The sequence below is a fragment of the Perna viridis genome, chromosome 4 (genome assembly GCF_037379345.1).
Source record: "Perna viridis isolate PV_CMFRI_1.1 ecotype Kerala chromosome 4, ASM3737934v1, whole genome shotgun sequence".
NCBI classification, from domain to species: domain Eukaryota; kingdom Metazoa; phylum Mollusca; class Bivalvia; order Mytilida; family Mytilidae; genus Perna; species Perna viridis.
Genome location: NC_142448.1, coordinates 52,109,708 through 52,134,437, shown reverse-complemented (window position 1 = coordinate 52,134,437; position 24,730 = coordinate 52,109,708). Strand labels below are relative to the sequence as shown.

At 33.4% G+C, this 24,730-nt stretch overlaps 1 protein-coding gene across 12 annotated transcripts in view; it reads right to left on the bottom strand.

The window, feature by feature from the left end:
* LOC148620486 (uncharacterized) overlaps nt 1–24,730 on the bottom strand; it is an 83,406-nt gene that overhangs the window by 3,406 nt on the left and 55,270 nt on the right. For 10 of the 12 annotated variants that reach the window (XM_088581390.1, XM_088581381.1, XM_088581383.1 and 7 more), the window contains 10 exons: nt 19,882–19,965; nt 18,748–18,855; nt 17,008–17,836; nt 16,322–16,455; nt 13,387–13,541; nt 12,896–12,998; nt 12,021–12,097; nt 8,225–8,431; nt 5,513–5,627; nt 767–2,786 (listed from right to left, as the gene is read on the bottom strand). In XM_088581390.1, coding sequence (XP_088437516.1) covers nt 767–2,786; nt 5,513–5,627; nt 8,225–8,431; nt 12,021–12,097; nt 12,896–12,998; nt 13,387–13,541; nt 16,322–16,455; nt 17,008–17,836; nt 18,748–18,855; nt 19,882–19,965 — 3,832 coding nt within the window. Of the gene's footprint in view, nt 1–762; nt 2,787–5,512; nt 5,628–8,224; nt 8,432–12,020; nt 12,098–12,895; nt 12,999–13,386; nt 13,542–16,321; nt 16,456–17,007; nt 17,837–18,747; nt 18,856–19,881; nt 19,966–24,730 lie in introns of those variants that run through there. The other 2 variants (XM_088581387.1, XM_088581388.1) reach the window with 2 other exon arrangements.

Sequence of the window (24,730 nt, the reverse complement as noted above, 5' to 3'; positions counted from 1 at the left end):
TATACTAATACACTTGGTCAATCAACAAGATCCTTATTTGTATTAAGTCTAACCTGCTGTGTATAATTCTTAATGTAACTCACAGAAGCAACTGCTCATTAGGCTTGTCAATCCACTGGAACTCAATCATTTTGATTCGGAGCCATTCACTCAAAGAAAAATCAAGGGAACCAAGGTTATAGTGGAAATCAAAAGAATGTAATCCAGGGACAAAGACCAGACATGGAAAACAGACATACACAACAAAGAACATGAAGTAACTAAGATCATATATACATTACAAAGAAACAAAAGCAAATGAGCAACTCAGAATCGACTAAAAACTGGGAGCATGGACCAGGTGCACCGGTGGGTAGCATCCTCTGCTATTATAGAAACAATAATCTATATCTATAGGTCATGTGCTTTGGGGTGATCACATAACATTTTTGTTTTTGTTTTTTGAGACTCGGTTAAGGATCGTACCCAAAAACTCACTCATTTGAAATGAGCATGCTACCACAAGATAAATGAGGTGATTACCTCTTTGCAGGAGCTTCCTTTTAAATTGATGTGACATGCTATTTAAGTGATGATACAAGGCAATTAAATGTAAGTACACACGTCAAAATAATATGTGTAAACAGCACTAAAATAGAAACAATCTGTTTTAAATGCAGATGGGGTACTCAAATTTTTAGTCATTTTTTTTTCTTTATTTCATTATATTGCATTAAAAATAAAATGTTCTGGGAAGTTATTATCTTATATATTTAACATTACTTACTTCGAAACTTTGAAGAATTTTTTTGGTTTATGAAACCAGTGAGTTTCAAAGAACTTGGATTTAGTTTTACGTTTATCTTCAGATGAGGATGATGGTTCACTGTCGGAACCAGATGACAATGGACGTGGACTTTTTCCTGAGTATCCTGAGTCGGCCTCACTGTCTTTCCTGTACTGAACTTGTTCAGTGGCTTGCAAGGACAAACCAAGGTCAAATGATAACATACTTTGTTGACAAAGAGCACCAATAGTTTCTTTTTTTACTTTACTTGGTCTATGTCCAACTTGAAGTTTGACTTCAGAACGTTTTGAGCCTGATGGTTGAGATGAAGAACCTTCATCATGAGAATGATGTGAAAAAAATTCTTGTGATGCACTTTTGATTTGTTGCCATGGTGATAAGGTCACATGAAGTTCTTGTTTTTCCATTTGACCTTGACTTTTGACTCCCTGATCTGCAGCAGAATCACAGGTAGTTGTAGTTGCTGCCCTTTCCCTGTAAGACTGCTGGAGATCGGAGGAGTCTTCCTCTTTAACACTCAAAAGAGGCAGTGAGGAATAATTCAATGGAGCACAAACAGACGTTTCCGGATGGTAAACAATTTCTGCAGCACCTGCAATGCTGGTTAATGTAGAAGTTGATGAGGAAGAGTCATATGTCACACTTAAAGTTCGATCTTTTGATTTAGATGAAAGTAATTGTGATCTATGAGATTGAGATTCTGAGTCAGACAAGGCCCTCTCTGGAGTACTCCGAGTACTACCACTGTCGAAAACTTCTGTCAATTTTTTTACTTTTTTCGGAATACCATTTGTAACATCTTTTAATGGAGATGATTGAGAACGTGTTTGGTCGGCAGGGGAAGATAACTTTTTGACAATCTGTTGGACAAACTCTGATCTCCCCTGAGGAGAGTCTGATCTATATGAGACATACTGTTTCGGCGTTGATTCCCCTGTAATATCAGGGGTCCCTTCTCTTGACAATTTCTTCACAATTGCCTGAACATAGCCTTCTGCAATATTTTCCTTATCATGACTTTTTTGTCTTTCCATTAAAAATTTACGAGATTCATCAGTTTTATATTTTTGTAGAATTCTACTCATGTAAGCTGAATGACCTTTCCTATATCGTTTACTCTCCTCTAAAAGTTCGTCTGCTGGTTTGATTCTGTGACCTACATATGACACATGCCTAACCCTTGGCCAATTGAAAGTTTTCTCTGATACGGGGGCCGTATTTAATGGAGAAGTGGTTTGAGGTTTTCTATGTAGAGGTTTATGAACAAGTTTTGGTGAAATTGTGATGGTTTCTCGATGAGTTTCCTGACTAGACGTTTGATGAGACGGAAGTTCACTATCAGACATTTGTGTAACACGAACAGGAATTATAATTTTCTTTGGCAGTTTTGGAGTACTACTCTCAACAAAAACACAATCACTCCCAATTGAAATATCACTTTCACGTTTAAGTCTTTCTTCTTCTTTTGATAATTTGTCTTTATCAGATTTGATTTGAAGCTCAATATCTGAAACTTCCATACTACTCCTTTTTTCTAATTTTCCTGCGTCAGGAATTTCAATGCTGCTAACTTTTTCTAATTTAGGTGATTTTTGCATTTTCGGAATAAGAAGTTCAGGAAATTTAGCTTCAGACTTATGAAGCACTGGTTCCATTTCAATACTTTCATCTTCTCTTGTACTTCTCGGTACGTTTAATTCCTGTTGAGAAATATCACGAGGTAGATTTATATTAGCAGTCGGCAATTTAATCGTCAATGAAATTTCCACCCCTTTTTCACCTCTGACCACTTGCCCATCTTGCACATTATCAGGAAGAAAACGGACAGTGTCTTCCTGTTCCTGATCAACCAATGGAATTTCTACAGACATTTCTTTATGAAGTTTTGTATGTTTTGTTTCAGTTTGTTTACGCATGGGTAAATAAATACAACTTTTATGTTGGATTTCTACAGGAGATTCTGGAGGTTCAACTTCTAATGATTCATCTTTTGGTTCATCTAAAAGACATTAAAAGAAAATGAATCAACCAACAAAAGCTAAATAGCTGCATTTGTACCTGTATGCATTCTAAGCCTTAAGCACATGCTAACTTTCATTCTAATATGACGTGCTTCAAAGCTCTTTAGACAATGGCCATGGTAAAAAAGTGATAAATACAGGACCTTTCATTACATTTCATGCAACACACTGGTTGCGTCTATTCAAAAATATAAAGAAACTAGTCCTAATTATAATTGAAATAAATCACGAAAACTTCATTTTATCATTGTTTTACCATGGGCTGGCCATTCATGCCATTATTTAAAAAAATCAAAAATAAATGGCCAGCCTGTGGTAAAACAATGATAAAATGGAGTTTATGTGAATTATTTATTAAATTATTCGCAAACATGTTAAAAAAACTGCTAATTGTGAAAAAAATGAACAATAAATATAAACACAATCACAGTAAAAACACTGATTTAAAATATAACATAATTTCAATTCAATCTTTTTCTGTATAATTTAATATGATTTGTAACAAACTTCCTGATTGGTTGCCTCTTTTTGAAGAAACCATGTTAATTTATATAGACTGATTTGGTACTGTGACGTCATGAATTTAGATTGGTATGCAGTCCACATTTAAATACTTATCTGAGAAAGAACCAGGCAGTGGGTGGCACATAATTTTTCTCTATTTGTCTTTTTTGCCTCAAATATACTAAATATATATCCAGATAACTTTCAATTTATCCTGAAGCATCTGTGGTGTAGATACTTTTTGACTGCATATATAGGAGAAACTTGTAAGAAAATTTTTCAGCCATTTCATCACAGTGCATTTCAACAAAAGAGTAATCAAGGGAACCAGGATTCTAGCAGAAACAAAAAGAATGTAATCCAGGGACAAAGAACAGACATGGAAAACAGACAAACACAACAAAGAACATAAAAATAACCAAAATAATACATACAAAGTAACAAAAATAAATGAACAACTCAGACTCCGCTAAAAACCGGGAGCATGGAGCAGTTGCACCGGTAGGGTAAGTGTCCTCTGCTGTTCTAGAAACACCCGCTGAGTTGCTTATAAAAAGTCAAGTCCGGCGGAGACAAACGAGGAAAGGCAAACTATGACACGTTGAATAAATCAGTTTTCATGGTGCAGATGGATACACCATAAGGATCCACAAGTTCATGAAGATGACCATAAAACTTCCGTAGTGATGACTTCAATCTCGTAGCAACATAACCCTGTTTCAAAAGTCTATTTGTTAGAGTTCTTGCGCAATACAGACACACACAACGAAGAACATAAAATAACCAAAATAATACACACAAAGTAACAAAAGTAAATGAGACTCCACTAAAGACTGGAAGTATGGACCTTTCAATATCTTAAAAAGGCAAACTTTATCAATACGTTGATGATAATTCTGGAGGTAATAAGGTATAAATACTTGGAAAATGCAATGAAATCTTCATTTTTTCCCTTTTTTCCTTCATGTGCCACACCTTACAAACAATTTGCCAGATTCTTACAAAAAGAAGTACTTAAAATAGTGTTTTTAAAATAGTTTTGACTGAAATCCACTAGAAATGAATTCATGGCATGACAGAGCAAAAAAACTTTCTACTTCATAAATTAAGTACTTTGCAAAGTGCATCTTGATAAGACCACAGAAGTTGAACCCTGAACAGTTGAGACAAGTATGGACACACAACTCAAGCTTGATACAGCTTAAATTGAAATTTAATTGCGGTAAGACATATGACAAAGGATAAGAATTTGACAAGAATTGAAGTGGCCCCTATTTGGCCCTTAATTCCCAAATTGATCCAGTCAGAACCTAAATCCATTCCTTTGCCATAATAGAACTTTCTGGTACAAATTTAGAGAACCATATTGTTTTACTCAAGTTATCATTAAGACATCAGACAAAAAACTTATTTATGGCACATTTCTTCATAATTTGGGTCAAGTCACAACCTTAAATTAAATTTTAGCCTTCCTTGTTGTTCAATTTCAAAGAAATATGTGCTTATATCAACTCCATACTTCAGAAAATACTTGTTTCTGTCCCCTTTTTGGCCCCTCACTCTAATATTAACCCCCAATATCAAACCCCAGCCTCCACCTTTTTGGTATGGAATACTTTTGAACAATATTATAGACATTCCAAATGCTTTTACTAAAGATATGAACTAAATGTTAAAACTCTATGGAAGTCTTTTTTGGCCCTTTCTTGGCCTCTAATTCTTTAACAGTTCAGGCCAAAACCGATATGTACTTATAATCAACTCCATACTTCATAATATAATTTGTTTCTGCCCACTTTTTGGCCCCTCATTCTAATATTAACCCTCAATATCAACCCCCAGTCCGACCTTTTTGGTATGGAATATTATTGAATTTTTGAACATTATAGACATTCCATATGCTTTTACTGAAGATATAAACTAGAAGTTAAACTCTAGGGAAGTCTTTTTTTTGTTGGCCCCTACTTGGACCCTAATTCTTAAACAGTTTGGGCCAAAACCAAAAAATCAATATCAACCTTTTTGTATGGTTTGGAACCTTGTGGTAAAAGTATATATAAGGATCTAGTAACCAATATTCAGGTCAATGCACAAAAAACAAGTATCTATGGACTGTAATGACAAAGACTACAATAGTGTCATACCATTATATGACCGCCAATGTTTTGAGGTTGTATAAAAAAAAGGTTAAAACCATTACCTGTTTCTGCTGTCTCAGCAATGTTGTCTGCTGCTACAGCTGGCTCGGCTGGTTCTTTCCTCCCTTTGGCAAATCTTTTGTAAGGTGGAATACATTCAGTTTCTTGGCCCTCGACCTGCAGAAGACCAATCACATGTTTGAGACAGCATAAGTTTCAGACACAGATTGAAAGCTTTCAAAGTACATCTGGAATATGGGTAGGGTTGTACTAGAACCTTATATGGAAATACATGTATTAGGTATTAATATTACCATTGGTAATCTATATTAAATAGAGTGCAAGATTTAACATGTCATAGGATGCTGTGAGTTCATTTTTTGTTGATGATTATTGGACTTTAGTTAGAGATTTATTGAACCAATGAAAAAACAGCATGTAGGAATATCAATATCTCGGTTATAGGGACAGAGCATCAGTAAATGTGGGAATATCAATATCTCAACTATAGGGACAGAGCATCAGTAAATGTGGGAATATCAATATCTCGGTTATAGGGACAGAGCATCAGTAAATGTAGGAATATAAATATTACAGTTATAGGGACAGAACATCAGTAAATGTGGGAATATCAATATCTCAACTATAGGGACATAGCATCAGTAAATGTGGGAATATCAATATCTCGGTTATAGGGACAGAGCATCAGTAAATGTGGGAATATCAATATCTCTGCTATAGGGACAGAGCATCAGTGAATCTAGGAATATCAATATCTCGACTATAGGGACAGAGCATCAGTAAATGTAGGAATATAAATATTACAGTTATAGGGACAGAACATCAGTAAATGTGGGAATATCAATATCTCGACTATAGGGACAGAGCATCAGTAAATGTGGGAATATCAATATCTCGGCTATAGGGACAGAGCATCAGTAAATGTAGGAATATCAATATCTCGGTAATAGGGACAGAGCATCGGTAAATGTGGGAATATCAATATCTCGGTTATAGGGACAGAGCATCATTACTATGTACGAAGATGAACTGAAAACATGAATGGCCCAAAATCATTCGGTCAGAAGTGATGTATTTTGGAAATGACATATGCATTTAGGAAGTGACTGTGAACTTTAACCCAGACGCAAAGCATATACTCTAGAGAGTCTGGTATATTCTCATTGGTGGAGACATCAGCTGTATGTAACAACATAACAGTATATAATCAACAAAGTCAAATGTTTTTTAGTATATATATAGCTCCATCTTAACATAGGCCAAGCCATAAATTTAGTGGTCGTATGAAAACAGTTTTGTGCTAATAAATAACGAGGTTACAACATTGTTGTACTTACATAAAGTTAGAAAATGTTGTTTTCTCCTGAGGTTCCTTTAGTGAGCATTAATATATATATATATAACAAAATAAAACACTCAGGCCAAATCAAAAAATGTCTTGTTTCCTGCTACCAACATGAAAAAAAGGGTAGGTAGGGAAATTTTTTTTTTTTAAATATTTTACATGGAGTCAAAAGGGAAACAATCCAGACTTTAACGTTGTTTGAGTTGAATCGGCCATTAAATGTTTAGGGTAGGCACAAACAATAGGATAATTAGGGTAACAGGAAACAGACATTTTATTTTTTTGGCCTCAGTTTGCATGTCAATTCAAGGGTTTTTATTATAGACTATAGTGTACTATATAAATCCTTGGTCAATTATATATATATTATTCCCTTAGAATTTTTTAATTCACTGAGTCGATTGACCTCATTTTGCCCTAAAACACAACACATTTGACTACATAGGCAAATTATTGATTGGCATTGTTCTTTAAGAAAATTCGTTTGAAAAATAACTAATAATAAAGGCAGAAAATGTCATGTGAAATTCATATGAAATTAACTCAAAATCGATGTAATAAAAAAAGGCTACTGTGAAAGTACTTTTTCCTTGGATACCAATTTTTATGGATTAGGGAAGAAACACAAGTTCATGGATTCTATAATTTGTGGTTTGGAGGTTTTCAGGATACACATTATTAGGAATCTCATTTTTGTTGAGAACTGAAATTTGTTGTTTGGCCTACCCATGAAATCAACGAAGATTGGTACCCCACGAAAAATAGTACTTTTACAGTAACTGATAGTAGTTTTAAATCATATAAATATATCCTATGCATTTCAGGATGAGGATCACACACTGCTCTGTACTAGTTTGACATTAAATGTGCCAGCTTAAAGAAGCAACAACTTGCAGGTACATGTATGCCTATCACCCATTAATGAAAGTTTTAAATCAATTAAGTTCTTTAGTGTGTAAATTTTTGTAAGAATTAGGCAAATAGTGTGTAAATTTTTGTAAGAATCAGGCAAAATGGAAAAAATCAGAAACTTGCATGTCAAAACCCAACGATCTGACAATATAATTTCACCCAAAGATGCTTTCTCTACTTAGAAAGACCATTATCTCTGCATCACTAGATTAGCTCAGAAATTTTTCAATATAATGTGAGAAAAATGAGGTTTCTGACAGAGTTATTTGCACTTGAAATGTTCTTTTTCAGTGCATTTCAATTAAATTATAACACAATTTACCAACTGAAAGTTATACAGATCATCTTTTTTTCTTGATTCTAATCATGCATATTGTAAAATTAAACTTTCAAAATGGTGGGTTCTTTCATACCATATTTCACCCACTGCCTGATTCTTACAGAGACTGATACCTAAATAACCACATGGTGAAATTGCACCACTGGTAATCCTTACCACACGACTTTCCATTCCTCCGTAAGTGTTCCATCGTTTAATAGGTGTACCCTTCCTTGCATGCTGTTTATGCCAATGGAGTTCTGTCTCTCGTCTTGCAATGTCTGCTTGCAAAAGAAGGTTGTTTGCTTCTTGTACAAGTAATTGTCGCTTCATGGTCACTATTTCTTTGTTTCTCTCAAGTTGGCTCAAACGGAGATTGGTTAACTGAAAAAAAACCAAAGCAGTTAAAATATTGAAAATGATAAATGGTTAATTATATAGTCCAATTCAATTTCAAGTAATAACAATACACAGGAGTAGGTAAAATTATAGGTGAAATAAGCCCATTAATTAATTGAAAATTGGTGTTTGAGTCCAGCAAATGTACATTTATATACAAAAAAGGTGATTCCAATATACCAACAGAGGAGGGGGGGTATGACAACAGATTTCATTGCCATATATGAATAACTTTAATGCCTTACTGTATGATATTTACAAACCTTACAAATACCTCTTTTATAAATCATTTTTTTATTTTTTTAAACATGTTTTGAAACTAAAAGTTTTTCACAATATTAAATCTAATTTATTGATGAATCACTTTATTTCTAAATTGCAAGTAGGCCTATACTCAACAATATTATAAGCAGTGTGTAATGCATTATTTCCTCTTAAAATACAGTATCTTTATGTAGACCAGTTCTTAACATCATTACGAGATGTTAATAATCAAGTATTTCTTCTGAAACTGCTTTATCTGTATGTAGACAAGGGTACAGTTCCATAAAGCATCTCAAATTGAGATTTTCCTCAAATCCTTTCTCAACTCAAATTTCCACCAATCAGATCACTTGAAATTGAAGATTAAAGGAAAAATACAGGTTTTGAGAAAGTTCTCAACTTGAGATAAAAAATCATGCAAAATGTGATTCATGGTTGGAAAGCCTACATACTTTTATTTTTGATATTTTGTTTAAAATGTTATAGTAATCAGAAATTAGCATGTGGCTTTGCATATAACCTTTGTTTTTAGGGGATAAAAATAATAAAAAATGCACAGTAAAATTCAAAACTAAGGGAGATAACTCTTTGAATGACACTAAAATACATTAGAAACTGTTGGATTTTCAATATGGTTATCTCTTAAGAGCAGACAGATTGAAACGAAAAATTATACATTTCATCATATCTATAAAGCAACTTGATAACAAAAATAAAAATGTGTAGCCTATTTTGGGATGTATCACATTCTACAGAATTTGCATGATTCTTACAAAGACTACTACTAAACAACATTAAGTGTTATGGTTAATGAATTATTTCCTTTTAAACTGCATGCTCTTTCTGTGCTAATATTAACAAATTGTTTCATTCCTAAACAGCACAGTCTTTAAATAGACCAGTACTTATCAAAATTTGTCTGGTTTCTATCTCTAAATCTCTACATGATTTTTAAAAGGAACAATACCTAACAACATTAAATGTGCAGTTTTATTCTATTGCCTTTTGTGATAGGCCTACATTGAGTTTTATTGAAAGTCAATAGAACCCACAGATATCAAGTAAATTGAATTTGTGTTGCTTTTGAACATGGAAATAAAACATATTTTATGACCATTCAATAATCCAGAGCACTTAACTTTACAATTAGAATTAGAAAAAACTGTTATTTAGGGTTGTTCATGTTAAATCTAGATCTGTAATTGGGAAAAACCATAAAACTTTGTTTGACCTTTCAGAAGGGGTCAACTTGGGTAACACAGGGGTGGAAAGGAGAAGGTACACTTAGAGTTTAGACTGAGTCTAACAGAAACTGAAATTCATACTTTATCTGTTATATTTAGATAAATTTCATAGAACAATTGTAAATGTTTCTAGTTTCACTATCTTAAAAAGGAACAGACAATTTAAACTAGAAATAATGTGAGCAGACTCACAAAGAGAATACCCCCAGCTTCAAATATAAGTTAAATATATAACTTGTAATGTCAATTATCTTTCTTTTCAAGTCCTCTGAGACGAGCTATATACATTCACACAATCTACATACCAACCTTCCCATAAAAATTCATGAAATTCCATGGAGCAGGTAAGGAGGTATTACTCTGACAGGTAAAACCTAGAAGTTGAATTGTCTTCCTTTGAATTTCTCCAACAGTAACTTAATTCCTTCATACAAAACCAAATATGATGCTAAACCTTCCTATATAATTTAGTCAAAATCTCCTGAGTGGTTTAATGATTTGTGCTGATCATATTTTTACATGTAAAACCCTTAAGTTAAATTGGAGTTCTTCGACAGTAACTATATTCCTTTATGCACATTTACATAAGATGCCCAAACTACCTACAAAATTTCATCAAAATCCCTTGAGTGGTTTAGGAGGAGTTGCAATGACAAGATATATTGACAGACGGATGGATGGACAGACAGATGGAATGATTCCAGTATACCCCCAAACTTTGTTTGCAGTGGATATAAAAACAGACTGACATTGTGATGCACTGATCACCCTAAACATCCAGTTATCAGTCATTTTGGGAGCTTCGATTCGATGATCAATTTCAAGATATCAAGACTGATTCATTTATATCTTAAAAATATGAAGGTTTTGTCTTTATCCTCCTTTTTGAAATCATCTTCTATCTTGTCTGACTGGATTATTTATCTTTCTGTTGACAGACAATGTTTTCTATTTTTAACCATAACACTGGAGGATCCATTTGTTGTCCATCAGCTTGGGTGGATAGGCTTCAAGTCAACACATGGCTTTATTGATGACGATTTCACACATTTACATAAGATATAATAATAACCAAACCAAGGAATGGGGGTACTCTGGCAATACGGTATTGAAGGGTCATCCCAATCAAACTCCCAAACACTGATCATCAATTATTGGTTGATGTTGCATACAACAGTCATTGATCTGGAAATTTCCATCAATTCCTAACACTAACTGACAGATAACAAACCTACTTTTCCCATTTGTGTCGTTAGATTGATAGATAGATTGATGGATTGATTGATTATGGTTTACATCCTATGCCAGATATTACATGCATTTCATGATGAGAATGATTGACCAAATAAAACAGACCCTATTGTGTACTGGACTGACACACAGAGATGGATCTTTATTGTGCTAGCTAACAGAAGCAATAGCCAACAGGTTGGCATGGCAACCCACTAGGACACATCATGCTGGCACTGAACGAACCAATCGTCACTCTACCCATCTGTGTTGTTATAAGGAGAATATCTTACACTGCAACCTATCTTATCCAAAACTTGTCTAAACCAGACATCTTTCTAAATGTATTCAAATCATAATAATATAATTAATTGGAAAGAGTGAATAACCAAAATATTATCTTGAGTGCTGAAGGATGCCTAGATTTAACTAGTGCGCGGAACTTGTTCCCTGCACGAGTTAAATACTCCAGCTTTCTTGGCACAAATGATAATATTTTAGTTATTCAGGATAACCAATTAATTATCCTATTTATGATATAGATTTTCTTCATAATTTATTGACATTTTCAATATGAATTTTAAATTCTGTGACTGGCAATCGGATTGATATCAAAGTTGTGACGTTTTGGCGGAAGAAAGTGTGTGAATGAAAATACCAAATTTATTTTACAGTGTGAATTATCAAAATTTATTACACTGGGAACATTTGATAAAACACTGCTATCTATATAATAAGTATTGATTATTTTGAAGCTGTGCAAACTAAACAACTAAACCAATCACACTCCTGTTAAAAGATGGGTAGATCACAAAACAAAGGGGAGTTTTACTAACCTGAACTTGTAGTTGCATAGCTTGACTGTACAACTTTTCAAAAGTGTAAAGTGCTGAGGATTTCTGGGTTAGTTCTTCTACAAAATAAAATTAGATCTGTGAGTGAGTTTACTAAGGTACAAATATCCTCCTCTGAACATATCGTATGTAAGTTGCCTGAGGTACACAAATCAGCCTCCTCTGAAGATATTAAACCTTTATTGTGCATGTACTGAGGGGCAAATTTCTTCTGAGTGAGTTCCCTGAAGCACAAATATCTTCCTATTCTAAACATATTCAACTCTTTTTTTATAAAGTTTGAATGCAATCATCCAGTAACATGCATATCTCATAAGATATTATTTCTTCATACAAAGTTTTAAAAACCTCCAATGAACAGTACTAACATTGGCCAATGTAAGTATTATTGTGATCCTTCATTGGTCAATGATCAGTTACAGATCAGTTATCAATCTATCAAAAATGGCATGAAGTAAAGACCAAACCATCATTGCCTCATTAGAACATGACCTTCTATCATAGATATGATATAAATACCAACAATACTATATCACTTCACAAAGTGCTTGAAAAAAAAGGCAGATATTTCAAGGGAAAAACATCTAAGATAAAAATTATGGACCCTAGGGCCCCTTTACCTAAATGTTCATGCTCCTAAGTGGTATCCACATTGTTCATTTACTTTTGTTTCTTTGTACATTTTATTTTGGTTGTTTCATGTTTTTTTGTTGTTGTTGTCTGTTATTACCTGAATAGACTTTATCCTTGTAATACATTCTTTTGATTGCTGCTAAAACCTCAGTTCCCTTGATTACTCTTCCACACCAAATCACATGCATGCATGCACACATACAATTGAATAGTTTAGTGCTCACCTGTATGTGAAGCTTTGTACAACATGAGCCTCATTTTCTCCAGGAGCTCCACCAGTCGAGTGGTAACACTCTCCTCTCCTTCAATGCTCTGCCATTTACACATCTGTAATAAATAAAATTAGAATTTTGAGCAACCTCATGGAGTGATTAACCACACCACCAACTTGCAACATGTAAAACCCTGAAGTTGGATTACCCACTTTGAAGGTATCCAGGTATCACATCCATATATGATGCAAAAACTGCATTTGAAGTTTAGTTGAATTCCAAAAAACAGTTTCTGCTGATAACAGATACTATTGGTTTTCCAAGTAAGGAGCCAAAACTCCAAAGGATAAATGCAATACTTTCTATATTTTACAGTTTACAATGTGTAAAAGTTTGGAGAGAGATTTGCTTGCATGGTTCTTCAAATAAAACCTGGAAGGCAAAAACTAGGCTAAATATAGGTGTTTTTAATTCCAAGACTTTGAAAGAAAAGTTTGACTTACTGCAGCACTTTCCATCTTTTGTGCCAAGTTGTCACCAAAATTTTGAAGTTCAGAAATTTTATTTTCAAGCTCCACCAACTTGTTTCCCATTTCTTGTGTTAGTTTTGGCACCTGAACACTGGCTCCACCTGTAATTATTCCTTTCTTATATTGTTCTGTAGAAAAACAGATACGAAACCAAGCATAAGGATATTAGTATTGTGTATATATATAGCTCATGCCATGCCATTAGTACCTATCTAATGTTAGCCTAGGAAACTTAATCAGACAATATGTACAAAAATAAAAGCTTGATTAACAGCGGCATTCAATCACATGACATATTGCCTTCCCCTTTCTCAGCAGTGGATTACAGTACTTTGGATTAGGGAGGGGGCTGACTGGCCAAAGAGGGGGCCAATTCTCTAGTGATTTACTATTAAGAATGTTTGCAGGTCTCATTTTGGAATTTTTTCAGATTTTTGGGATTGTTGAGAATTATCCAACTAAATGCCTTAAATTGTTTTGTTTTTGTCCATTGACCCTATGTTTTCGTTTTCTCAAATCATTATACACATTGTTTATATCATTGTGACAAAATATTTTCAAATCCTTGTTATTTTTTTTTCTATATTTAAAGAAGGTTTAAAGGTGCTGATACAAAGTCAACGAAAAATCAAGAGGAGTGCATTTTACCACCAAATGTTTTACTCCAACAAGATCATTGACCTAAAAATTTTATTTTGTCTTTTTGCTTCCAACAACAATTGTCTACAAATCTATAACAAAAGTTTAGAATGCTCGTTACATTAAAAAGTAGTGAACATCCTTAACTCTGACAGGTAAAATTTTCTAGCACACAGAGGTATTAAATGTCTACAATGAATTTATATTTTAACAAAGTTTTGTCGTTGGGAAAGAATTGACTTAAAGAGACACCTTTTCAGTTCAATACAAAATTTAAAGTAATATGGTCACATGATTGTAGTACATATCACTGAGATGATGACATCACATGATGTTTAAATTTAGATCATTTCGAAGATTGTGATGGAGACACCAATAATGCGAACATATCCTATATCTATTTTAGTGTTAATGTATTAAGTATAATGTACATTTAAATTAATATAAAATACCTTTTTGAGGTTCAAAAATATCCATTTTAATAGTTTACAAATACTATATTTTTTGTGTTTCAAAAGTTTGTAAGTTCTGAGCAAATTTTTTACCACATTTCCAGAGATGGAAAACAAACTCTGCTGCAGCATTACTTTAATAAATACTGTATGATAATATTAATCATTTTCAATACTAAGACCTACAAATGTAGCTCAATATCAACTAATATTGCTAAGAACTATTTGTATACATACAAGTACAAAAGATGTCTAAAATAAGAAGTACCAGTCCAAATAAAATACAGACACTAACTGCTCATGGTAGAAGTGATCCATTGTGTAAAAAAAACATACTAAACAATAACAAACAATGTTTTTTATGTCTACATATGCTATATTCTGTGTACTCAGATCTGTATTTTTTGAGAAACCATACATTTATCTCACACTAAAATCAACTAAATCACACCAAAATCAAGAACAATAACTCTTGCAAAGTGCAAATTTAATATACAATCTATATAGCATTTATCTCACAACAAGCAAATGATTGGTTATGTGATCTGTAATTGTTCATTGAAAATGTGCTACGGTACAGTTATTTTACACACTTATAAAATATTAAAAATGAAACATATTAAGTTCTTAAATAAAAGGTTTATAGCATTATATAAGTGAAGATTATGATATTGAACTCCAAAGCTTGTGCAATATAATATCTGTTCAGGACAATATTCACCAATATAATTGTAATAACCCTATAGTATTCTTGCAATATGTTATCAGTTACATTATACTTGTATTTATGGTAAAGCATCATAAAGTGATCCAAAATAAAGTCTGCAAAAAATTACCAAAGTGTGGTATGTAGATAAAGATGTTATTGATGGCAAAAAGGTCTTTCCTTCAAATAGCATACATATTGCAATCATGCAATATAAAATTTTGGTACTACTCAAGGCAACACTCATGTAATAGCTGTTTTATACATTAGTATTTTGATTTTACTGAACAACATGCAACATTAATATTGTAAACAGGTAAATAAGATTTCTTATAAATTCATAAAAAGAACAATTAACTGACATTCTTTCATATTTCAAAAAGAAAATTGGGAGTCATCAAACTCTTTTTCTCATAATATCGAAAAGACTAAAACTCCCATTACATTTCTATAGAACATTTTCCTACCAATTATCTCCCTTTCAAAAGAATTTCCCTGCTAATTATCTCCCTTAATAAAGAGAGATATACAGTACTTATTTGTAATTTAACCATACAAATTTTCACGTAAAAAAAATTTATTTTTACATCATTTAAACACTGAAAATATATATTCAGTATAATATTGCAAGATGACAGAAAAGAATGCTCCGTGTAATAGGTATGACCTACCTTAATATTGACATGGTCCTTAATAGTATTTTATAAACATTTTCCATGGAAGATAGATATTGGGTAAAAGCCCCATGGGACCCTCAATTAATTCTTAGTATGCTGAGTTCTAGCATATTTACTGTAAACATATCAATTTTCATGGAGTACAAATTTTCACTGTTCTAGCAGATTACAAATTAACATGAAAAAGTACCATGCATGGAAATTTACATTTTCATACTATGAACACAATTATTTTTCAAAACTATATACTCTCATCTATTTTTTTTCAGTATGAGTTCAAACGCAATTTAGACCCTCACCTAACTTTTTGAAATGTATTTTTTGAACACTGTATAGACCCTTACCCTATTCTTTGAAATGTTTAGTTTTAACACTGTATATACCCTCACTTCATTCCTTGAAATGTTGAGGTTTAACACTATATAGACCCTTACCTAATTCTTTGGAATGTTGAGTTCTAGCACTATCAACTTTCTCACTGAGATCTTGGACCTCCTGCTGTAGAGTCTCATACTCCATTTCTTTGGCACGAAGTTCTTCAACAAGGGAAGCATTAGCACTCTCTAGACTGAAGTTAAAAAAAAAACAAAAGGTGATTTAACTTTCATATTGATAATTTTCCATTTACTTGTGGTATATTTGTTGAACATTTGTTCTGATGTACTAATACCACCTGAGACAACTCTGAAAGTAAATTTGTAATAGTTGGTATCATGGCTAATAATTTAACTGTATACAACCTATTTTATGATTATATATATATATTATTGACCACTAGTGGCTTTGAAGACATTGGTGTTTTAAGAGTCTGGCTCAAAATTTGTAATTTTTTTAGTGATCTTAATAAATCACAAGAAAATTGTTCAAACCATAGATAGACAGACTGACACACAGACAGACAGACTAAAGGAATGACAGGGACATACTATATTACACACGTAAAAAAAAAACTGGCATTAACACCCCAAAAAAAAAAAAAATAATAATAATTTTTTAAAAATTGGTAACAATTTAGTGATCAAGGGATTTAAGAGAATTGGAAATTGTTTTTGTAAAAAACTAGAACTTTCATTCAGATTAGCCAACTAGAAGTGAGATGTAATATAATTAAGTTACCAACCTTTTGATATTATTCTCGGTCATACTCTCCATTGTGATTGAGGTATTGTCATCAAAACTTCCATCTGATGACCTGCCACCAGGTGACGCCTCCTCTGGGGAATCAAAACATGGTTGCAGGATCAAAGATGGTGGCTTTTGACCTTTGACCTGCTTTGGTTCATTCCATACTTCATCATCACTGTCCTTTTGACCTGAATATTCTGCCTGCTGTCCTTGGTCTGTTTGCCGAAGCTGAGATTCATAATATGTTGCCATGGAAACAGAAGTAATTCCTTTTCTCATTTCCCACTCATGAAGCTTTTTAGCAAAGTCTGAAGTCACTTTGTACTCAGCTAATGGAGCTAGAATAGGACTCTTGAATTTTGATTCCATTTCTGGTTGGCTTAAACGGCCTTTCAACTTTTCAAGTCTAGCCTCTCTTTCAAGAGCTTTTAGTCTTTCTTTTTCAATTCTTATTTTGTCCTTTTCTAATTTTTGTTGCTCAATTTCAACCCTTCTCATTTCTCGCCCTCTCATTTTATCTAATTTTTCTTTGTCTTTTTCAACTTTTGATTTTCCACGAGTCTTTGGTCGGTCATCTTTCTTGGCAGATTTTCCTCCACTATCCTTACGGTCAAGTGTTGGGCTTTCACGCCTGTACTTTCTTCTTTCCCATTCTTCCATTTTACGAGAAAAACTGTCTGTTAATTTTTTCTGCATGTCTTCCACATTTATTGACTGAGCTGATGTTTCAAGAGGGGATGCTGTTCCATCAGGTGATCCGTCACGAGAACCTCGCCCTTCTCCCTCAAATTTATCTTCTAAATACATTTTCTGGGATGATGTTGCTGCAAAAGCAGAAATGTTTGAGAAATAATATGACAAATGTTATTAAATCTAGCAGTTTACTGAGTAAAAAAAAAATCAAATCTACATGTAACTGTACTCAGGTTTCTATTGTGTTTACATCTAGTTTTGTTTTTGTTTGTTTGTTTTGATCTCTTTTGTTTACTTCTGGTTTCTATATTCTATAAACAGTTTTTGTTTCCATGTTTTTTGTTTACATCTCCTCTTTTCCTACCCCTAGATCTTGACTATAAAACATTCTACTTTGAGTAATAATATTTCTTACACAATGAATGTTTTTCAAATAACATTTTGAAAAGTGAAATTAAGTACAAAAATGTAGCTGTATTTGCAATATAGAAATTCCATAAAATGAATATTTTTAACAATTCAACATAGGCAGATCCTGGAGGAACCCCCCTCGTGATTCAATAAAGATAGGCCCAATGAGCCGCCCACCATGGTTCAACATACTAGGCAGACGAAGGTCCATCTCCACTATGCTCAAAAACTTTGGTTGATTATATAGTGAAAAATCAAGTATTTTATATAAACTGCTCATACATATCCCTTTACAGTCTACTGACAAATTTGACTAAACCTAAGAGTTCTGGAGATATATGCAAAATCCTGTTGTCTGACCCCTATGTTATATTTTTAGTTATGACGGTTATGTTTGCCTACTGACAAAAAATCCCCACACCAGAATACCCTAAGGAACATTCATACCTAGTTTGGTTCTATTTGGTATCAGTAGTATCAGAGGCATAGAGTGTTGTTAACTACGACAAGAATGATGACTGACACCAAGTGATGAGAACAACTAAAAGGGCCATATAAGCTGAAAACTGGAGTATGCCAACCCCCCCTCCCATTAGAGTTACACATAGGGTACACATATAATGAAACCTACATTTTATGCTCTTACTTCTTTCCCAATCATCCATCTTCTTTTGGAATTCTGGAGAAACAGTACCAAAACTGTCGGAGGAAAATACACCATCACTAGCATCACTGGAATCTAGAACAAAATGGTATGAGGAAATATAATGCTTCACAGGGTGTAGCTTGATACAAATGCAGAGGTTGAACCATGAATAGTTGGGACAAGTATGTACACTTAATTCAAGCTTTGTATAACTTTAAAGTTTGTGATAAGTCTTTAAATACAGTAAAGGAATTTGACCAGAATTGAAATGGTCCTTTTTGAGTCTACATATGACTAGAACAGAGCCATATACATGTATTTATATTAGAGCAAATTTTTCAAGGTTGCATAAAAACCCCTCATTGTACCCTACATAAACAGGTCGTGTATACTGTGGAAGTACTTTAATTCATGTATACTGTGGAAGTACTTTAATTCATGTATACTGTGGAAGTACTTTCATTCATGGATACCAATTTTCATGGATCAGGGAAGAAACATAAGTTCATGGATTCTTGAATTCCTGGTTTTGAAGTTTTCAGTATACACATCAATGGGAATCTACTATTCATTGGGAACCAAATTTCGTGGTTTGACCTACACACGAAAACCACGAAAATTGGTACCCTACAAACAGTAATACTTTCAAAGTAACCCCAAAAATCAATCCAAGCTTTCCATGAGTGATAAGACACTTTGTGGTACAATTTCAAAGAAATTCATTCAAGTTTACTTAGTTATTGTGCGAACATCATGGTAATGCTAAAAGGTTCAAGTCACAAACCCCAAAATTAATATAAGGCTTTCTTTTATGGCATGGCACCTTGTGGTATAATTTCATCAAGATCTATACACTTATACTCAAGTTATTGTCCACACATGAAGTGTCTATGGACTATTGATAGGTTTTATAACGAATGATAGTGGAATATAGCAAAATATCAAGTCAAGTTTCATTGTATTTAATTTCAAAATCATTACACAGGAATCTTTGTTTGTTATGTCTACTTTTCAGTTAAACCTATATTTCATTTCCATAAATCACAAAGGGGCATTAAGGCTTTTTTTGGCAATATCTGCAAATTGCCTACTTTCTGTAGAAGATTCTGGTTTTTTTACCTTTCATTAGTGCTTGCTGTGGCTTTTTGGTCTTTAGTTCCTCCCATTGCTGCATTTTCTTGGAGAATTCATCTGACATGCCACCTGCAAATGTAAAATGAAATTAATTAAAAATGAAACTTTTTCTCAAACATACAAATTTACCAACATTCTGAATACAAATATTCTAAAAAAAAATGAAAACATTGCTTTGTTTTGTCTTTTAAGTAATGATAAAAATGATGTTTAGGCACCAACCATTTTATAAGCAGGGGGGTTGAAATTTTTGGAAAACAAAAATAAATGTTTCAAATTTTTTAGGAAAAATCTTTTTACTTATTCATTGAAAAAAACCATAAAAATAATGATTCTATATTTCCCCTTCACTGAACCAGGCAGAATTTCTAATAAAAATATTGATTTCAGTTGCTGCTGAAATATAAATAAAAATTGTGCTTGCATGAAAAATAACTTCATCCGACATCAAAGCCCAGACACCTTGCAAGATGAAAATAGTCAGGCCATAGCCAGTACTATAATGTTGATTTACAAATTATATTCAAACAAGAATTATCTACAGGCCCATAACAAGAAATGTTTTAGGGGGCAGGTTATTGGGACAAAGTGCCTTTCTTTAAAAGTACTTCAGCAATGTTCACCCCATTGTTACAATTTTCAAAGGGTTTTGAGTCTGCAGTCAATTTTACAATAAGTTAAAAGTGTTAAATGTACCATATTAAAGCTGAGCAAACCTTAAATAATTCTGCTTGGCTTTATTATTATGAATTGTTCTGATGAGAAAAGATGAAAATGTCAACATTTAAAGTTTAAAAGTTCCACTGTATAGAGAAAAATATCACAATACAAATTTTTACAAAAAAAACTTGATACTGAATAAACCTAACTATCAAAAAACAATTAGAAATAACAGTATTTCCCACTCTTCAGAATAAACGGAACAAAATTGGCATCAGGGGATTAGCCCCAATGCATCAGGGGATTAGCCCCAATGCACCAGGGGATTAGCTCCAATACACCAGTGGATTAGCCCCAATGCACCAGGGGATTAGCCCCAATACACCAGGGGATTGGCCCCAATACACCAGGGGATTAGCCCAATGCACCAGGGGATTAACCCCAATACACCAGGGGATTAGCTCAAATACATCCGGGGATTAGCCCCAATATTCCAGGAGATTAGCTCCAATACATCAGGGGATTAGCTCCAATGCACCAGGGGATTAGCCCCAATACATCAGGGGATTAGCCCCAATACATCAGGGGTTTAGCTCCAATACATCAGGGGATTAGCTCCAATGCACCAGGGGATTAGCCCCAATACATCAGGGGATTAGCCCCAATACATCAGGGGTTTAGCTCCAATACATCAGGGGTTTAGCTCCAATACACCAGGGGATTAGCTGCAATACACCAGGGGATTAGCTGCAATACATCTCTTTACAATAACTGTTTGATTTAATTTACTTGGACTAAAAACAAGCATGTAAAATTGATCATAACATATAAAGAACATTCAAATTAAGTATTAGTCTTCATAAAAATCAGGAGGTGATTCATGTATGTCAAAAAACTATTTTGGTGGATGCTTAATGGTGCATGATTATTTAGGCTCAGATTGAATATTTCAAAAAATTTATTTTGGTGTTTTTAGAATGACCGCTAAAATTAGCACTCTGCAAAAAATTACCTGCTATGATGTATAGCATATGTGGACTAAATTGGTGGGTTTTCTACACCATGATTCACCTACACCCTAGGCGGTGTCTGAATTTTTAATGGACAGGTACTTAAACACTAAAAAAATATTAACAATTTTTATTTTTATTTCACAAACCTTGGAAAAGTTTAGCCAGTAAGGAGTAATCTACGATAATCGATAGCTGCTAAAATGAAAGCTTTTCTATATTTTTAAAGGAAATTTTCTGTCCTGAACTTTTTGTAATACTGTAAATATACTCATTCTTACCCTTGATAAAATTAATCTATTGGTAGGTATTAAGTAGTACTCCAGATAAGAATTGTGCAAAATGTGATTCATGGCTAGAAAGCCTACATATATTTATTTTTGATATTCTTTAAAATGTAATAGTAAACAGAAATTAACATGTGGCTTTTCAGATAAAAATTAAATAGAATGCACAGTAGAATTCAAAATTAAGGGAGATAACTCTATAAATTACTATAGAAACTATTGGATTTTCAATGTGGATTATCTCCTAAAAGCAGATAGTACTTACGACAAATTTTTCACTGAAATCTTTTTTTTTTGTTTCCTTTAAATCACTAGCTGATACCACATATCGATTTTCAATCAAAGCCAACCTTAAAAATAGATGCTCCCTGTAAACAACACTTCCAGCCCATCAAATGCTTGTGAAATACTGTCCAATGCAAATCTTGCCAATACTTTGCCTTTCACCTAAGGTCAACTCTACAGTGCCATATGTTTTGTTATCAAATTGCTTAAGGCCAAATATATTTAATCCACATTTGACTTTTCTGTCTTAGACTCCAACAAAATCACAGGTACTTGGAAGAGTAATCAAGGGAACCAAGGTTATAGCGGTAATCAAAAGAATGTAATCCAGGGACAAAGACCAGACATGGAAAACAGACATACACAACAAAGAACATACAGTAACTAAAATCATACATACAAAGTAACAAAAGTAAATGAGCAACTCGGACTCCACTAAAAACTGGGAGCATGGACCAGGTGCACCGGTAGGGTAAGCATCCTCTGCTTTTCTAGAAACACCCGCCGAGTCAAGTCTGGGGTAGACAAACGAGGGAAGGAAAACTATGACCCGTTGAATAAATCAGTTTTCATGGTGCTGATGGATACACCATAACGCTCCACGAGTTCATAATAACGACCATAAAACTTATGTAGTGATGACTTCAATCTTGTAACAACATAACCCTGTTCCAGAAGCCTATTTGTTAGAGTTCTAGCATGATACAAAAAGTCTGCGTAGTTTCGGCAAACCCTGGCATAACGTATGAGTTGTGATATGAACACTCCATACGCAGGAGCCAAAGGGATGTTGCCACAGATGAAAGGAAAGTTGACAATTCTGAATGAAAAGTCATCACGTTTGTCGTAAAGTTTGGTCAATAGTTTTCCTTTACCATCGATTTCTAAGTGTAGGTCAAGATATGAGGCTGACTTCACAGTGTCTGAAGAAATTCAATATTTCAGCAAAAATAACTAATTACCCCCCCCCCCCTTTTTCTATTTCTTTTTTTTTGGGGGGAGGAGGTAATTACATATGTGCATAGACATTATACTGTAACTAGAATAGGTATGGGGAATGTCAGAGACAACAACTCCACTGGAATGAACAACAAGGAAACCCTGACACTACATGCAGGCTGGCTGCAGCTGACCCTAATACATCATTACACATAGCTAGAGCACAATCAACTTATTCATTTCATGCCACAATTTTGTTTCTATCAATTCAATATTCAGAGAAACCTTTCAATTAAGTGTCAGTCTCTGTAAGAATCAGACAGTTGGTGAAACAAAGTATGAAATAATATTTTGACAGTGTAACTTCGCAATTTGTACCATCAGAATCAAGGATTAAAGACAAAATTTTCAATATTATTTTTGTAAACTGAATTGTAATTTCATTGAAATGGACTGAAAATAGATAACTCTGTCAAAAACCACAATTTTCAACCATTCTAATGAGAAAAAAAATATCTAGCAATGCAAAGATTAAATAGCAGTTATTTCAAATAAAAATGGCTACCTTGAGTAAAATAAAATTGTCAGAATGGTGGGTTTTCAGATTTTTTCCTATTTGCCTGATTCTTACAAAAACTTATTCTTAAATAATTCCTTCTTTCACATGATATACCTCAAATTTTCAAAAGACTCTATAGTTCTATAGAAAACATAAATAAAATAAACTATTGTGAATTATTGTGATGGAATTGAGATGTCTAAAGTTTACAAAAAATCAATGTTTTCTTCTAAACTCTGCCTTCAACTTAAGATTTCATTCTTAAAATCTCTCAAAGTGCCATATCAAATTTGACAGACCCAATATACCAAATTTGATACTCTAAATCCATCAAAATAAAGTCTCTATTTCTTTACTTTCAGTATTCTATTTAGAAAGGAAAAGGGTCATTAATACTTTGTTTTGGCTTTAATAATAGTGAAGAATGAGAAATGATACTGGTCAATCTATTTTGTTCATTGAAAAGTATAAACAATTAGGAAATAAATTCAAACATATTTTATATTTTTTTGTACATATTAACAAATCTAGGCCTAATAATATACTTGTTTAACATGGTTTTCATAACATTGAAATTATTATGTAAAGTTGGCACTCAGTCATGAAAAACATACAATTACGGTAATAACATAGTAACTGAGAGGGCAGGATGGCCAAATGGTGAAGGCCACAGGTTCAAGTCCCACATGTGCCAAGCTTTCAAGGCATCTTTCCTAACTGGGGGGAGGAGGGGTGGGTTGACACATTTTCCAGCCTGTATTATTAGATTTTCCTCCCCATAAGCCTGGCAACCATGTTAGAAGCTCATACTAGCAAATCAGCTGCATTTATTATTGATTTAAGCATGTGTATTCTTTGACGTTAAATAAAATATACCTTTACCTTTACCATTCGACCTGCATGCCACAACCAGTGGCAAATCAAGAAATCCAAAAAAGGCGATATCACTAATTCCGGGGGCCCAGGCTGACAAACCTAAGAGGGAGTCCATTCCAATGATTTCTGACATTTCTCTATACAAATTTAACCAAAATTTCAAGCATAAGTGGTGCCTTGATACAACCTCACTACAAGTCAAAAGCAAGATTTAACAA